Source organism: Talpa europaea (assembly GCF_964194135.1).
Source record: "Talpa europaea genome assembly, chromosome: 9".
In the NCBI taxonomy this organism is placed as follows: domain Eukaryota; kingdom Metazoa; phylum Chordata; class Mammalia; order Eulipotyphla; family Talpidae; genus Talpa; species Talpa europaea.
The window spans coordinates 77,097,041-77,114,113 of NC_140076.1; the positions used below are offsets into that span (position 1 = coordinate 77,097,041).

Below are 17,073 nucleotides of genomic sequence, written 5' to 3' on the forward strand. Positions count from 1 at the left end.
TTTGCTAGTTGTTTTAGTTGCTCATTGTGTTCTTAGGAATTTTTTTGCCCCAGTCTTCTTTCTTATCTTTGTTTTCCAAATACATGTGATTTGTGTTTCCTGTTACTCTATTTCTTTCTATAATTGTACTTGTAGCCTCCTCAGTTTGTGGATATCCATTTGGAAGAAGACGATTCCTCAGATGAAGAGTACCAACCAGATGATGAGGAAGAAGATGAGACTGCTGAAGAGGTCAGTGGTTGTTATGCTTGTGAGTGCTAGTTGATAATATAGAAAAAATTTAGCTCAACAAAGTTGGGTGTACTTTGTTTTCTTACTGATATCATCTGTTCTTTAGAGAGTAATGAGACAGTTCTTTTTCTGCTTGCTTCTTTGCATAAATCCAAGAGTGAGTTTTTTTTATGTTTTTCATATTCCTAAAATTTTCATGTTTTGTATTATGAAATATAACACACATAATATACACCTGTGCTTAGAAAATTAAAACGCACAGCTTAAATAATTACAAAGTGAATTCTCATGAAACTTCTTCCTAAGTTAATAAATATAACATTGTTAGGATATCCGTTGTATGTATGCCCTTCCTTATCACAATCACTTCTCTCTTCCTGAAGATAACTATTATCCTGACTTTTTGGTAATTATTCCCTTGCTTTTCTTTATAGTTACATAATGTAAATGTGTACCTCTATATACTAAAGTTCAAATTTTTACAGTTTTTGAACCTTATATAAATGGACTTTTGTGTCTGGCGTTACTTAGATTCAGTTTTGTGCCTTTGAGATTCAGCTATGCTGTTACTTATAGCTGGCGTTTATTTTCATTGCTGTATAATATTCTTTTTAAAATGTGTTCTTTGACTTGTTTGTAAATGAATTTTATGCCAATGCCTTAAAATTTTCTCTTACTCTCACTGAGTGATTGGTACTTTGTGGTTCATTTTCTTGAACTACTTCAAACTCAGTGGAATGAGGTAGGGGAAGAAATACAAAAGTATACTGGGTTTGTTTTGTAGAGTTTATTGGAAAGTGATGTTGAAAGCACTGCCTCATCTCCACGTGGGGCAAAGAAATCCAGATTGAGGCAGTCTTCTGAGATGACTGAAACTGATGAAGAGAGTGGCATATTATCAGAGGTAAATCTGCATCACACAAAAGAGATAAGTTAAAGATAATTTTATAAGTAGGTTATTTATCCATGGTGACTCTGAGTTGTCAACCTTTGCTAAACACCCTTTGCCAAATTCAAGGTTAGTAATCAAGCAATTATCTTCCTGGAATTTATGTCTGGTTATAGGTTATAACTGTTTAGATTTCTAAGTCTCTTAAGTCAGTGGGCAGTTGAGGGAAAACTGAAATTCATTGATAGAGAAATAACTTTTCTGAATTCTCATTAAGTGACCAAAAATGAATAACTAGTGGTGTTTCATTTTTTGGTTCTACCCTTCTAATGTTGTCCTAAAGTGGCCCCATTTTTGATAATGTAAGTAATGTTCTATTGGCTTTGTTGAAAATAGGATGAAATCTAGTTAGATCAATGTATCCGTATGAGCCTTTGTTTTTACAGACTTGTATCTAAATGGGAAGAGAAAGATCAGTCCTATGTGAAAGTCCTGCTTCTTTCTTCCCTCTTTTTTTTTTTTTTTTTCCATTTATTTTTGTGTAGAAGAAGTGGAGTGTAGGCTAGAGTTGGGGGATGGTGAGATGATTCACCAGAGATAGAGTGGGGAACAGAACAGGTAGATTTATTGAAATGCACTGCTAAGGGTTGCAGCGGGCAAGACAGGAGGGATCTGCTGTGCCATGTGTGGGTTAGCTCCCTGGTCAGGGATGGAACTCAGTTTGTAGTAGTGGTAGTGCTGAGATTTTTACCCCTAGGTCACCAGGGAGGCCTCTCTTCTTTTCTTCCCCCTTTCTTTCTTCCTTTCATTTTAAAACAGTTATTTCTTTTCATCAGGCTGAGAAAGTCACTACACCTGCCATCAGGCACATCAGTGCTGAGGTAGTGCCCATGGGGCCCCCACCCCCTCCAAAGCCCAAACAGACGAAGGATAGTACTTTCATGGAGAAGTTGCATGCAGTAGATGAGGAGCTGGATTCCAGTCCTGTCTGTATGGATTCTTTCCAGGTAAACATTACAATTCTAAATGACTGAGATAGCCAAATGGAGTAATTCAGTTATTGCTCAGGTTGGAAAGGGAGAGAGGATAGTAAATTCTGATATAAAATATTAAGAGCCATGAAATTGTAGGTCTTTGTTACTCAATTTGATTTGTGCTTTTTTTTTTGAAAGATTTATTTTTATTTATTTATGCATATAAGAACTAGGGTGTAGGGCCTCCCCGGTGGTGCAGCAGTTGAGCGCTGGGTTGCGAAGCTGCCCGCAGCCTCTGCGGCTCTGGTTTGATCCCTGGATGCTCCCCGGCCACTGGAGGAGGGTCCCACATGGCGCGCAGACCTCTCCTGCCGCCTGCTGCTCCCCTCAGCAGTGTACTTCGGTCCTTCTGCCTGCTCTGCTCCCTGCTCCGCCTCTGGTGAATTCTCTCACCCTCCCGCGCTTCTGACTGTACCCAGTGCTTGTATAAATAAATAAACAAATCTTTTTTTTTAAAAAAAGATTTATTTATTAAAAAAAAAGAACTAGGGTGTAGGCCAGAGGTGCAGGGGGGTGAGAGGATTCACCAGAGACAGAATGGGGAGCAGAACAGGCAGATCTACTGAAATACACTGCTGAGGGGAGCGGCAGGTGAGATAGGAGAGGTCTGCTGCTCCATGTAGGTTAGCTCCCTACTTGGGGATTGAACTAATGCTGCAGTGGCTGGCAATAGATTAATAGTGCTGAGACTTTAATCCCTGTGCTACCGGGGAGGCCCTGTGCTATATTTCTGTAAGTAAGAATGGTAGGAAGGAATATGTGAGAGAGCATTTTAAAATGTGGGACTCAGGGCTCTCCGCCATTTTTCCGTGCCGCCATAATGGTGCGCATGAATGTCCTGGCTGATGCCCTCAAGAGCATCAACAATGCCGAAAAGAGAGGCAAACGCCAGGTTCTTATTAGACCGTGCTCCAAAGTTATCGTCCGGTTTCTAACTGTGATGATGAAGCATGGTTACATTGGCGAATTTGAAATCATTGATGATCACAGAGCTGGGAAAATTGTTGTGAACCTCACAGGCAGGTTAAACAAGTGTGGAGTGATCAGCCCCAGATTTGATGTGCAACTCAAAGATCTAGAAAAATGGCAGAATAATTTGCTTCCATCTCGTCAGTTTGGTTTCATTGTACTGACAACCTCAGCTGGCATCATGGACCATGAAGAAGCAAGACGAAAACACACAGGAGGGAAAATCCTGGGATTCTTTTTCTAGGGGTGTAAAACATATGTGGAAATAAAATGCCTCAATGGGAAAAAAAAAAAATGTGGGACTCAGGAACAGCCATCATCCTGATTCCCCAAATAGTAATATTTTACCAATTGTTAAATCATTCTTTACCTCTTTCTCTGCATGCATATTTTTTCCTAAATCATTTTAGTGTATCATGCCGTCATGATGCTCCTTTACCCCTAAATACTTTAATATTTCTTAAAAATGAAAATTTGGTTATCAAAAGGATACAATAATTGCATCTAATCAAAGTCCTTATTCAGATTTTACCTGATGTCCCAATAATGTCCTTAGTAAAGAAAGAAAATAATTTTTTTCCTGATCTAGAATCCAGTCCAGGATTACATGTTTTATTTAGTTATCTTGTCAAAAAGTTAAAACTAGTAAACTAACCGTAGATCTGAGACACACAACAAGGGAGCAGAAGGGGGGGGTCAAAAGAGAGGAGGGATAAACACAAGTAAATATGGTGATGGTTCATGGGTGACATGGTGGTGGGAGAACTATGGGGACTACAACAATGTAAGGGAAAAAAAAGAAAAAAAAACTGGGGAAAAATATTTAGTTGTTTCTTAGTATGTAATCTGGAACAGTTTCTAGTTTTTCTTTTTCTTTCATAACTGTGATGTTTTTAATAATTTGGCTAGTTATTTTATAGAATTGTCCTCAATTTTGATTTTCTGATATTTCTTCATAATGTGGACTTTTGGTACAAGCACCACCACAGCAGTAATGTGGCCACCTCAGAGCATCATATCAAGAGGCATATGATAGCTGTCATATTAATTTCTTTTAAAGTTTGATTTCATTTAAATAAAATGTTCATGGTTGACAAATCTGTAGCAACAGAACATACATTTAAGTTTACCAGGTCCTGGGGTTCCTCATCAATGGGGATTAACTGGTAATGAGTATGGGGCTCACATTTGGGATGACAACAAAGTTCTGGTACAGCATAATAGTAGTAATTGTTGTACTACTTCTTAAGTATTCTAAAACCAGACTTGTATACTTTGAAAGGGTGAATATTATGGTATGTGAATTGAAAAAAAATTGCCATATCTGAAAATCTAAAACTTTTTTTTTTTAAAGATTTATTCATTTATACAAGCAATGGGGTACAGGCCAGAGGTGAGGGAGGATGAGAGAATTCACCAGAGACGGAGCAGAGAACAGAACAGGCAGAAGGACCGAAAATACTGCTGAGGGTAGCAGCAGGCGAGACAAGAGAGGTCTGCCGCGCCATGTGGGTATCTCCCTGGCTGGCTGGGGATTGAACTGGCACTACAGAGGCTGTGGACAGCTTCACAGCGCTGTGCTCAACCTGCTGCGCCACCGGGAGGTCCTGAAAATCTAAAACTCTTAAAGAAAACAGAAATCTTTGTGAGTTCAAGATAGGCAGTGGTTTCTTAGCTATGGCATTGAAATCACAAGAGACAAAAGTAAAAAGTAAATTAAATGGACTTGATCAAATTTAAAATCTTGTACATGGAAACATTGCCATCAATAAAAAGAAATGGGACAAAAGTATTGTAAATCCAATAAGGAATTTATGTCCAAAATGTACACAAGCCTCTTACAATTAACAAATGGAAGTATCATGATAGATTTTGACCATGTGGTTAAGGTTGTGTGTTTGATTTCCTCACCACAAAATTGTTACTTTGGCATTTTAAATTTAGTGTTTATCTTATGGCAATACACACAGAAGCCAAATATCCCTTTCCTATTAATTTTAGCATTCATTGATTTTTCTTGCTTAAGACAGTCATTCCTGTATTATCAAATGGCTTTTTAAACTCCATCATTTAGCCATTTCTTTTTAATGTACAAGATTTCCCCACCAGAGTAGTGGGTCAACAAAAAAAAATCTGTGAACATTCAGAAGAATACTGAGCCATTTAATTTAATCACTCTCTTTTGGGGTGAATAAATAGTAGTATTGGGAAATAATACTGTTTTATATAACCATTTATTCAGCCAATACACAGTGAATGGCTGAAGTTGGGATATAATAGCCTATGGTCTATTGGAAAGAGACCGTAAATACATAAATAATTTTAGATAGTGGTAGGTTCTCTGAACTAAATAAAAACAAATAAGTAATGCCTTTCAGTATACTTTGCATCAGATGATCAAAGAAGACTACCTTAAGGAGATGATATTTAATTGAGTAAAGGAGTTAGGCATATGAAACATATGGGAAAAGGTGTTCCATACAGAGGCAAGAGCACTGTCAGAGTCCCTAAGATGGGACGGTGTTACTTGTTCAAGAAACAGAAACTGGCTGAAGCATAGAAAGTGATCATAGGGGATAACAGAGGTGAGGTCAGAGAGCTAGGCAAGGGCTAGGTCATGAAGATCTTGGAAAACCATGATAAGGAGTTTAGAGTTTATTTTAATAATTAGAAATGCATTTTGTGATGTTTTCTGACTGATATTAAAATTTCTTCTTTGGTTAAGATATGCTAGAGCAAGCAAGAAAACAAACAAAAAATCTGTTAGGAGTTTGTTACAGTAGTCTAGAGAGAATTTACTAGATTGATCTAAGATTCAGTACAATCCCTGTCCAAATCGCAGTCGCCTTTTATGTAGGAAATAACACATTTATCTTAAAATTCATACAGAAATGCAAGGGACCCAGAATTGACAAATTTATCTTGAAAAAGAACAAAATTGGATGTCTTACACTTGGTGATTTTATTTATTTTTTAAAGATTTATTTATTTATGCATGTAAGAACTGGGGTACAGCCAGAGGTGTGGGAGGTGAGAGGATTCACGAGAGACAGAGTAGGGAATAGAACAGGCAGATTGACTGAAATACACTGCTGAGGGGAGCAGCAGGTGAGTCAGGAGTGGTCTGCTGTACCATGTGGGTAGCTCCCAGGCCAGGGATCGAACTTGTGTTCCAGTGGCTGCGGATAACTTCATAGGTTGCGTCTTAACCTCTTAACACCAGGGAGGCCCCTGGTGATTTTAAATTTACTAGAAAATTACAGTAACACCAAGACTGTCTGGTACTGCCATGAAGACATATAGGTTAGTGAAACAGAATTGAGATCTAGAAATAAACTCTTACATTTATGGTCAATTGATTTTTTTTCCCCAAAGATTTATTTATTTATGCATACAAGAACGGGGGTATAGGCCAGAGGTCTGGGCAATGAGAGGATCCACCAGAGACAGAGTGGGGAGCAGAACAGGCAGAGTGACTGAAATACACTGCTGAGGGGAGTAGTGGGTGAGTCAGGAGAGGTAGATTGCTCCCAGGCTGGGGATCGAACTCGTGCTGTGGTGGCTGCAGTTAGCTTAATAGATTGCGTCTTAACCCCGTGCGCCACCAGGGAGGCCCTGGTCGATTAATTTTTGACAAATGTGTCAAGACCAATAAATGGGGATAGAATAATTTTTTCAATAAATGATGCTGTGACAACCGAAATCCATACATAAAAGTATGAAGTTGGGCCTCCCCGGTGGCGCAGTGGTTGAGCGCTGGGTTGCGAAGCTGCCCGCGGCCTCTGCGGCACCGGTTCAATCCCTGGCTGCTCCCCGGCCACCAGAGGAGGGTCCCACATGGCACGCAGACCTCTCCTGCCGCCCACTGCTCCCCTCAGCAGTGTATTCGGTCCTTCTGCCTGCTCTGCTCCCCGCTCTGGCTCTGGTGAATTCTCTCACCCTCCCGCGCTTCTGACTGTACCCAGTACATGTATAAACAAACAAACAAACAAACAAACAAACAAATAAATAAAATACATGCCTCTTTAAAATAAATAAATAAATAAAGTATGAAGTTGGCACACGCTGATACCACCCACAAAAATTAACTTGAAATAGATCATTGACCTAAATGTGAGAGCTAAAACTATAAAACTCTTAAAGGAAAGCCTGGGAGTGAATCTTTACAACCTTTAACTAAATAATAGTTTCTTAGCTATAACACCAAAAGCACAAATGATAGGAAAAAATAGATCTGTTTTGGACCTCATGAAAATTAAAACCTTTTTTGCTTCAAATGAAAGTGGTACAATGGTAGGAAATAACGGAAATTACATATCTGATAAGGGACTTGTGTCCATAATACCTACAACTCACCACTAAAAAGATAATCCAGTTCAGTAATGGGAAAAAGATACAAATAATAAGTTCTCCAAAGAAGATACACCAATGACCAGTAAGACCATGAAAAGATATTCAATACCATTAGTCAGTAGGAAAATACAGATAAAACTACACTGAGATACCACATTACATCAAATAGGATGGCTATGGAAAAAAGATGGACAATAACATTGTTGTAACAAGGATGTGGATACATGTGCGAATGCTTATACATTGCTGGTAGGAAATTAAATGGTGTAATCACTTTGGAAAAGGGTTAGTTCCACAAAATATTTAAACATAGTTACCGTATGTAATTCTCTACTCCAAGAGAATTAAAAACATGTCCATGTAAAAACTTGTACACAGATGTTCCTAGCAGCCCCAAGAAAACAAGCTAATGTATACCAGCCGATAAATGGAAAAATTCAATGCGGCCTCTCCATATAATGGAAGTAGAAATGATAGAAGTACTGAAAAAATATTACAAAATGGATGAACTATGAAAATGTCATGCTAAGTGAAAGAAGCCAGAGACAAAAGGCCATGTATTGTCTGATTTCATTTGTATTAAATGTCTGTCTTAAACAAATCCACGTGCTCTCAAAGTAGATTACTAATTATCAAGGACTAAAAGCAGGGAGGAATTGGAGTGACTGCTAATGGGAATGGGGTTTCTTTTGGGTGATCAACGTATTTCTGGAGTCAGTGGTGATGGTCACAACTCTGAATAGTAAAAACCACTCAGTTGTATAATTTATTTATTTATTTATTTTTTTAATAGAGGCATGCTTTATTTATTTGTTTGCTGGTTTTTTGTTTGTTTTTGTTTATACATGCACTGGGTACAGTCAGAAGCACGGGAGGGTGAGAGAATTCACCAGAGCCAGAGCAGGGAGCAGAGCAGACAGAAGGACTGAAGTACACTGTTGAGGGGAGCAGCGGGCGGCAGGAGAGGTCTGCACGCCATGTGGGACCCTCCTCCGGTGGCCAGGGAGCAGCCGGGGATCGAAACGGCGCCGCAGAGGCCGCGCGCAGCTTCGCAACCCAGCGCTCAACCGCTGCGCCACTGGGGAGGCCCTCAGTTGTATAATTTAAAAGGGTGAATTTTATGGTATTTAAATTATATCTCAAAAAAGCTATTATGAATGATCCTGGAATGTTTTTTCAAAACTGATGTAATTGTCCTTCAAGTTTCTTAGACAAATAAAGAGAATAATAAACCCAAAGTGTTCAGAGAAGAGACTTATAGTTTAAGCTAAGAAGAGACTTTCATAGGGTCTGATCATGATTTGGAGATTAGAAGCATTAGTTTTCAGTGACATACTTTTATTTCCTTCTCTGTTGTCTAGCCTATGGATGACAGTCTCATTGCATTCCGAACGCGGTCCAAGATGCCCCTGAAAGATGTTCCCCTGGGGCAACTTGAAGCAGAGCTTCGAGCTCCAGACATCACCCCCGACATGTATGACCCTAACACAGCAGATGACGAGGACTGGAAGATGTGGCTGGGGGGACTCATGAATGATGATGTGGGGAATGAGGGTAAGTGGTTTTGTTCCCATTTATTATCTGCTATCTATTTATTATCTGCTATCATTAGTTAGATACTTTAAAAATGGGGTGTTTTGGTTAATCAAATTGTGTCTTTAACTGTAGGTTTAATTTAAATCAGTAGTTAATTTGCTCCCCCATCTTTTGTTTTTACTTAAAATCTTTGGGAATCTTTTGAATGCCAAGAGTCCTCCCCTGAAGCATAAAAGTGCGCATAACTTTAAGTTCGTTATGATGTAAGTGAAAAGAAAAAACCCAATTATGAAATCAGACTTTGGGGAAGGGTAGAAAAACATGTATTGGATTGAGGCGCTGTTAAAACACGCCTTCCCTCTCCACAGCTATAATCCCTACTTTTTTTCTCAAACCAATTTTTTGTACAAAGCTAGAACTATGGCCATAATGTTTGCTTCCATGTTTACTTCTTGGTTCCTTCCCACATCAGAAAGGCTCTCTTATAGGCTTCAGTTTGAAAAATAAACGGGAACTACTCAGATTGGCTTGGTTGGCTCACATGATCACTTTCTTGATGTTGTGTAACAGGGACATTGTTTCACCTCTTAGTCCTGTAGTGATTGGCAGCATCTCAGAGAAAAACGTGGTTGGAGTAGACAGTTTTCTAGAAAAGGTGATAGTTACTGGCAGTGGGGAAGTATTTTGATCAGACAAAAAGTGTTCATCATAGGCATATATGGTCCTAAGAATCCCTACTGCAACCCTTATTTGTTTTAGAATATAAGTAAAAGAGGGAGTAGAGCACAGTAGAATATGGTGGAGAACTGTGGGCACTTTGTTGGTGGGAAAAACTATGGTGACCACACCTGAGGGGAGAAACCCTGTATTGTGAAAAAATAAACAAGAATGTTTAAATGTAAATGAATAAATAATTTTTAAAAAAGATTTTGTTTATGTATGCATACCAGAGCTGGGGTGTGTCCCGGCCAGGCAGGCAAATCAACGGTGGTGGTACCCGGGGGAGGAAGCAGGGGCTTGGTATGGGACAGGGGTACTCGAGGAGTGGAGACAAAGCCAGGATCATCGCCAGTCTCATTTATTCAGGAATGTGTACAAGGTTATATAGGGTTCAGAGGGGGAGGTCTCTTGTTATCTCGAACAAGGAGAGACCACCAGTGCCAACAAGCCACAAGTAGCTAGCAGGGGGAAGGGTTCAGTCGTCACAATAGGAAACTTGAAACCTTCACTGGAGCTAACATTCAATACCTGCTTCAGGCAAGAACCCAGATGTTCAGTTCTGGGCCCCAGGTCTGGGCCCCGACAGGGGTGTAGGCCAGAGGTGTGGGGGGGTGAAGGATTCACCAGAGGCAGAGTGGGGAGCAGAACAGGCAGATCCATGAAATACACTGCTGAGGGGAGCAGCGGGTGAGCCAGGAGAGGTCTGCTGTGCCTGGCCGGGGATCAACCTCGTGCTGTAGTGGCTGTGAATAACTTCATAGGTTGCGTCTTAACCCCTTGTGCCATCAGGGAGGCCCCTAAATTGAATATTCTTATTAGTGGTATTGGAGAAGGCACACACTTAAATAAGAAATGCTATATAACTGAGAAAAAGTCACAGTCTTACATTTTTATATTAACAGAGTCATCTACCGTCTTATATCAACCTTTAGCCAAATTTGTTGCTACTAATTCTGGATCAGATCCTGTCCTATCAAATGTAGTTACAAACAACCTAGGGAGCATGTCTTTATTCTTTTCCCTGTCTTCTAAGAACAACCATATATGTGTTAAAGGGCCTCCCTGGTGGCGCAAGGGGTTGGGATGAAGCCTTTGAGGCTGCCCGCGGCCACTGCAGTGCAGGTTCAATCCCTGACCAGGGAGCTACCCACATGGTGCAGCAGGCCTCTCTTGTCTTGCCTGCTGCTCCCCTCTGCAGTGTATTTCAGTCAGTCTGCCTGTTCTGTTCCCTGCTCTGTCTCTGGTGAATCCTCTCACTCCCTGCAACTCTGGTCTGTGCCCCAGTTCTTGTATGTACGAATAGATAAATCTTAAAAAAAAAAAAAAAAAAGATTTATGTGTTAAAAAGAAAAATGCTTCTCCCTTCCCCCACCCCTTACCCCCTGCTGAGTGTTGTTGAGCCTATAGGTCTGTGGCAAGCCAGGATCTGGTGTCTGCTCTGAAGGCTGGGGTTTGTAAATCTTGTCAAGAAGAAGGCCTGTTTCAAGAGATACTAAGTGATGTTTAGAAGACAAGAGGGCAAAACTGATTACTATGCTCAAAAATGTTTGATACTCGAGGGGAAAAAAAATAAGTACAGCACCCCAAAACAAGATAATTGTTCCTGTAAACAACAGATAGATCACTTGTTAGGTTACTTATGTCTGTATAGAAGCAGATGTGAGTTTGTGCAGCTTATGCTTATGAACTCCCAAAGTACGGTATGAGTGTTGGCCTGACAAATTATGCCGCAGCATATGGTACTCTCCTGCTGCTGGCCCACAGGCTTCTAAATATTTTCGTTATGGACAAGATCTGTGAAGGTCAAGTAGAAGTGACTGGAGATGAATACAATGTTGAAAGCATTGATTGTCAGCCAGATGCCTTCACTTGCTGTTTGGATGCTGGACTTGCCAGAACACTACTGGAATAAAGTTTTGGGGGCTCTGAAGGGAGCTGTAGGTGGAGGCTTGTCTGGTCCTCACAGTATCATACGATTCCCTGGTTATGACTCAGAAAGCAAGGAATTCAGTGCAGCGGTACATCAGAAGCACATAATGGGCCAGAATGTTGCAGATTACTTAATAGAAGAAGATGAAGATGCTTATAAGAAACAATTCTTTTGATAAATGAAGAACAACATAACTCCAGACATGATGTGGGAGATGTGTAAGAAAGCTCATGCAGCTTTATTAGAGAATCCAGTCTACGAGAAAAAGCCTAAGAAAGAAGTTAAGAAGAGGTGGAACCGTCCCAAAATCTCTTACTCAGAAGAAAGATCAGGTAGCCAGAAGGAAACAGGCTTCCTCAGAGCTCAGGAGTGGGCTGCTAAGAACTAATAAACCAAACCATTGTTTATGGAGGTTTTTTAGTAAAGACAATATAGTAATAAACTTATTGACCAAAAATAAAGAAAATGCTGTAAGATAGTAAGCAAGGAATAGTTTGGATGGAAATAGACTAAATGTTTGGAGGGTCAGGAATAAGACAGGATAAGTGAATAATCAAAAATAAGTCCCTGGATGTACTTTATGAGACTATTATCTCGTACATCATTTTGCAAATGTTTATTGAAGTAATATACTTCTGAAGAGGTGGGAACCTATACTCTTAAATCATATACAGAGTTATAAGCCGGGGGCCTCCCTGGTGGCAGAGGAGTTAAAGACAGCACTATCAGGCTGTCACCAGGCACTGCAGCACGAGTTCAATCCCTGGCCAGCCAGGGAGCTGACCCACATTGCACAGCAGACCTCTCCTGTCTTGCCGGCTTCTCCCTTCAGCAGTGTATTTTAGTACATCTGCCTGTTCTGCTTCCCACTCTCTCTGGTGAATCCTCTCACCGCCCCCGCCCCCACACCTCTGGCTTCCACCCCTTTATTTATTTTATGCATAAATAAATCTTAAAATAAAAAAAGTTGTAAGCCATTGTTATTTCAGTAAAAACAATACAATTAAAAATGTTTATGGAGGGCCTCCCTGGTGTCGCAGGCGGTTGAGCGCAGCGCTGTGCTGTCCGCAGCCTCTGCAGTGCCGGTTCGATCCCCGCCGGCCTCGGAACAACCCACATAGCGAGCAGACCTCTCCTGTCTCGCCCGCTGCTCCCCTCAGAAGTGCATTTCATCAGTCTGCCTGTTCTGTTCCCCGCTCTTTCTCTGGTGAATCCTCTCACCCTCTGGCGCATCTGGACTGTACCCCGGCTCTTGCATAAATAAAATAAATCTTTAAAAAAAAATGTTTATGTAATACTTTTCTCTTACGAGGAAGTTGTTCTGGAATCTATGAGAAATGAAGGAGCATAGTCATTTTTTCAGGGGAAAAAAACATGTATGAATGAATAATGTCTGGCTCTTTGTTAGATGTGCAATATATTTCAGATGAATAAAGTTGTGGAATAAACTCACACCATTAAAGTGGCATCAATTCCGTTATAAGGTTTTAGAAGACAGTTGGAATTTCTATTTGGGATGATCAGAAACAGGTACATGAAAGAGATGATAATTGAAAGGGACCTTTGAAAGCTATTGTTAATAGTGGCAGTGAGAGAGAGCAGGCAGATGAGCAGAAATGAGGTTACATAATGAATGTTGTGCCTTCTGTAGGATAGATCTTCCCTAAGAGTTTTCTTCTTTCCCTCTCCCCCCATATTATAAGAGTAATACAGGCTGGGTGTAAAGCAGTCAACCATTGTACAAATATAACTATTCAGGTCTCTTCTCTGTAGCGATTATATTTTTGTGCCCCCAAGGGTCGGAAGGTGGAGTTTTCAAATATAAAGTTACCTTTTAGTTTTTCACATTAATGTAGCAATAGGAAGAATTTTAGTCCTATAAATTTAGGGCTTACCCAGATATTCAGAAAGAACAAATAATAAGAAGCAAATTGGTTTGAATCATAACATTTTTCTTCTTTCCACCCACCCTCTATAGCAAAACTGCTAAGCAACAAAATGCATAAAACTGTGTGAAGGAGAAAAATATAAAATTGGAAGCTGAGTCATCAAACTGAAGTACTAATTTCTGATTTATTATTCCTTTAGTCTTTCTGAAAGAAGTCTAAGCTTCTGGCTTTTCTGATACTCACTCCTTTGAGAGTCTGATGATAGCTATGCACCCTCTCCCCAGAAATGTGTACTATTTACATACCTGAAAATTTTTTCATGTGGTATTTTGGGGGTTTATAAATCTCTTGAAATCCATTTATCTATACCTTTCTATCTACTTACCCCAATGCCCATAACACCAAGGTTCAGAATCTCTGTACAAAAGAATAGTCGGGTACAAAGTAGTTCTATCCATTTTGTTCCAATTTCTGAGAAATTGTGCTGATTAGTATTATAGAATCAGTTTGTTTTGCTGCTGGATCCAGAAGTCAGTTTAAAATTCTAAGAACATATCTCAATCAAAGAAGTCTCAAGGTCTAATAAAGCATTTTTTAAATGGATATGACTTCATGAACAATTCTGCTTTTGTCCTTAGACCTAGGAAAAGACACAGCATTGACTGTAAATTAAATCAGTTTCTCATGGCAGCAGCTTTGATGCCCTTGAAACAGTGCTGAGGCTGTGCAATATAGATGAAAGGACAGTGCCAAAATAGGGGACAGATCACTGTCTGTGGATTCTCATCCATGTGCTCAGTTTCAAGGCTACTCAGGCTCAGGGTTCAAGTACAACAGCATTTATTTACAGAGAAGACAGAGAAGTTGGGAGAAAGGAAAGAGTCAGAAGCAGGGCCAAGGGCAGTAGCAATGGTTTGAAGGTCTCAAAGGTCATAAGGCTCTGGAAGTTTGAAGGTCATGAAGGTCTCTAAGGTCTTAGCAGAGGTGGTACACAGTGGTCAGCAACAGCAATCTGAAGTCTAGGCCAGACAGCCCTGGACACTGGACTGGTTGGTACCAAAAGCAGCACCACCAGCGTGTGGTGTTGGATGTGTCAGAGGAGGAGACTACTGTTACAGCTCTCGGAGATGCTGGACATTGGAGGCAGAGTCAGGGTCAGGTCTGCAAAGGTGTGGTGTTAAAGGACAGGGTTCAGTGTTACAGCCCATCAATAGTCTTCCAGAAGAATCTGACAGCCTCTCCAACTGTATACATACACACACACACACACACACACACACACGTACGTGTTGGGGCTTGGCTTAAATACTCTACATGGTGCTCTTTTAGTTGGTTGGTACCCATGGGAGCGCCAGTCATATTGGGATGTTTCGTAGCCTATATTTGCATAACTGCCAAAAGGTGGGGGGACTTTACAGGTTGAGAACCCTAGGAACCAGGGTTGGAGAATGCTGCAGTCCCAGCTGTTTGATTGGTGCTGGTCAGCGCCAATCAAATTGGTCCATTCTTAAGTGTATCCTGGAGCCTATTGTAAAAGGGAAAAGCAGGGCATCTGCCTAGACTGGACCTTCATTGAGGTCAGGGCAGGCTCTTGTGCTGGAGGGCCCCAAGGAACTCAACAACGGGGGGGGGGGGTTAATAAATTTTTAAAAAATTTTATTTATTTATGCATACAAGAACTGGGATACGGGCCAGAGGTGTGAGGGTGAGAGGATTCACCATAGAGAGTGGGGAGTAGAACAGGCAGATTATACTGAAATACACTGCCGAGAGGAGAAGCGGGTGAGACAGAAGAGGTCTGCTGGCACCATGTGGGTAGCTCCCTGGCTGGCTGGGGATTGAAATCGTGCTGTAGTGGCTGCCAATAGCTTGATAGTGCTGTCTTTAACCCCTGTGCCACCAGATAGACAGGACTGCTAGGTTTAATAATTTAGGGGCTCTGCTTCAGTAAAAGTTTACCATAAGGATTGATTGGGGAAATGGAACAATTGATAGTGCGGAGGGTGGAAATCTTTTCTTTACCACTCATTGTTTTTTGATAGCCCATTAGGACAGCTTAAAAAGAGAACACAAAACAAATGACTAGTGTAGGCGTGGAGCCCTGGATCTACAGTTGAATTTACTGAATACTGGTAAAGAAAATGATGCTGGGTATAAATCCCAGTGCCAAACATCAAACATACGCTGGTCTATTTTTGTAGCATTGCATGGCTAACTGGTTTCACATGTTCCTAGTACCATCTGATCTGCATATTATTAAAAGTGAGAGTCTCATTTACAGAAAATAATTAAGAGGCCTCTCTGGTGGTGTCCACCAAACTGAGAGCAGCTGGATAGATGCTGACATTGTTAATTAGTTAAAAAGGAAAAAAAAAAGTAATTAGGCCCAGAGGACAGATTCCACAGCCAAGGTACTAAAACCCAAACAGAACTCAAAGGACACCTTCCTAAATTATTTTTCAACATGTTTGCCAAATGCATTCTCTGAGAATAGTATTGGCTGACCCATTTGTGTGGTGTGTGCAGAAACTCTCTGTTGCAGTTCTTTCTCCCAAACAGATGGGGGTCCCAACTATATACACTACGCATATGTTAGAGGTTCTTCCCAGAACTTTTTCATTATTCAGCAACATTTGTAAAGATCCTGCTTTGAAGAGACTGTTTACCACGCACTATAGAGTGATTAGAAAGACAGGAGTCCATTCTTTCTTGTTTTAAAGGTGTGTTTATTTATGCACACAAGGCTGGGGTGTAGGCCAGAGGTGGGGGGTAGGGAGTGAGAAGATTCACCAGAGACAGAGTGGGGAGCAGAATAGTGGATCTACAGAAATACACTGCTGAGGGGTGCGACTGGTAAGACAGGAGAGGTCTGCTGTGCCATGTGGGTAGCTCCCTGGCCAGGGATCGAACTCATGCTGCAGTGTCTGCTGATAGCTTCATAGTGCTGAGACTTAACCCCTTATGCCACCAGGGAGGACCCAGGAGTCCATTCTTAAGGATTTACAGAATTTTTTTTTAAGATTGATTTTTATTTATTTAAAGCATACAAGAACTGGGATGTAGGCCAGAAATGCAGGGGGATGAGAAGATTCACCAGAAACAGAGTGGGGAGCAGAACAGGCAGATCTACTGAAGTGCACTGTTGAGGGGAGCAGCAGGCGAGACAGGAGAGGTTTGCTACACCATGTGGGTTAGCTCCCTGGCCAGGTATAGAACTCATGCTGCAGTGGCTGGCAATAGCTTGATAGTGCTGAGACTTTAACCCCTGCACCACCAGGGAGACCCAGGAGTTACAGAATTTTTATTGGTGAGATAAACCCACAAATGGGTGATAAAGGCTTAACATACAAATAGGTGTGTATTTAGTTCATCTGCCCGCCTGTGACTATTCCGGTGCCTTTCTTTTCTTTCTCCCTTTTCTAATAAACCTGTTCTTTTAAAATGTGAAAAAACAGGTATGTATAAACAATGCTAATTAATATATCATAAAGTAAGTATGAATGTTGAATAAAGGGGCCTCCC

General features: G+C 40.8%; 2 protein-coding genes and 1 pseudogene across 4 annotated transcripts in view; all 3 read left to right on the forward strand.

Moving 5' to 3' along the window:
- LOC311177307 (GON-4-like protein) overlaps positions 1 to 17,073 on the forward strand; it is a gene marked incomplete at its 3' end in the record, with an annotated part of 80,471 nt that overhangs the window by 18,932 nt on the left and 44,466 nt on the right. The window contains exons 7-10 of one of the 2 annotated variants that reach the window (XM_084243203.1): positions 136 to 254; positions 1,018 to 1,135; positions 1,957 to 2,127; positions 8,838 to 9,030. In XM_084243203.1, coding sequence (XP_084099329.1) covers positions 136 to 254; positions 1,018 to 1,135; positions 1,957 to 2,127; positions 8,838 to 9,030 — 601 coding nt within the window. Of the gene's footprint in view, positions 1 to 135; positions 255 to 1,015; positions 1,136 to 1,956; positions 2,128 to 8,837; positions 9,031 to 17,073 lie in introns of both variants that reach the window. The other variant, XM_084243202.1, reaches the window with a different exon arrangement.
- LOC311176413 (small ribosomal subunit protein uS8) lies at positions 2,811 to 3,396 on the forward strand. Its single transcript, XM_084241920.1, has one exon. The coding sequence runs from the start codon at positions 2,975 to 2,977 to the stop codon at positions 3,365 to 3,367; it is 393 nt and encodes a 130-aa protein (XP_084098046.1). The 5' UTR covers positions 2,811 to 2,974; the 3' UTR covers positions 3,368 to 3,396.
- On the forward strand, positions 9,271 to 12,050 carry LOC311177754 (large ribosomal subunit protein uL18-like; annotated as a pseudogene). Its single transcript has 2 exons — positions 9,271 to 9,275; positions 11,177 to 12,050. The product of its transcript is annotated as a large ribosomal subunit protein uL18-like (transcript).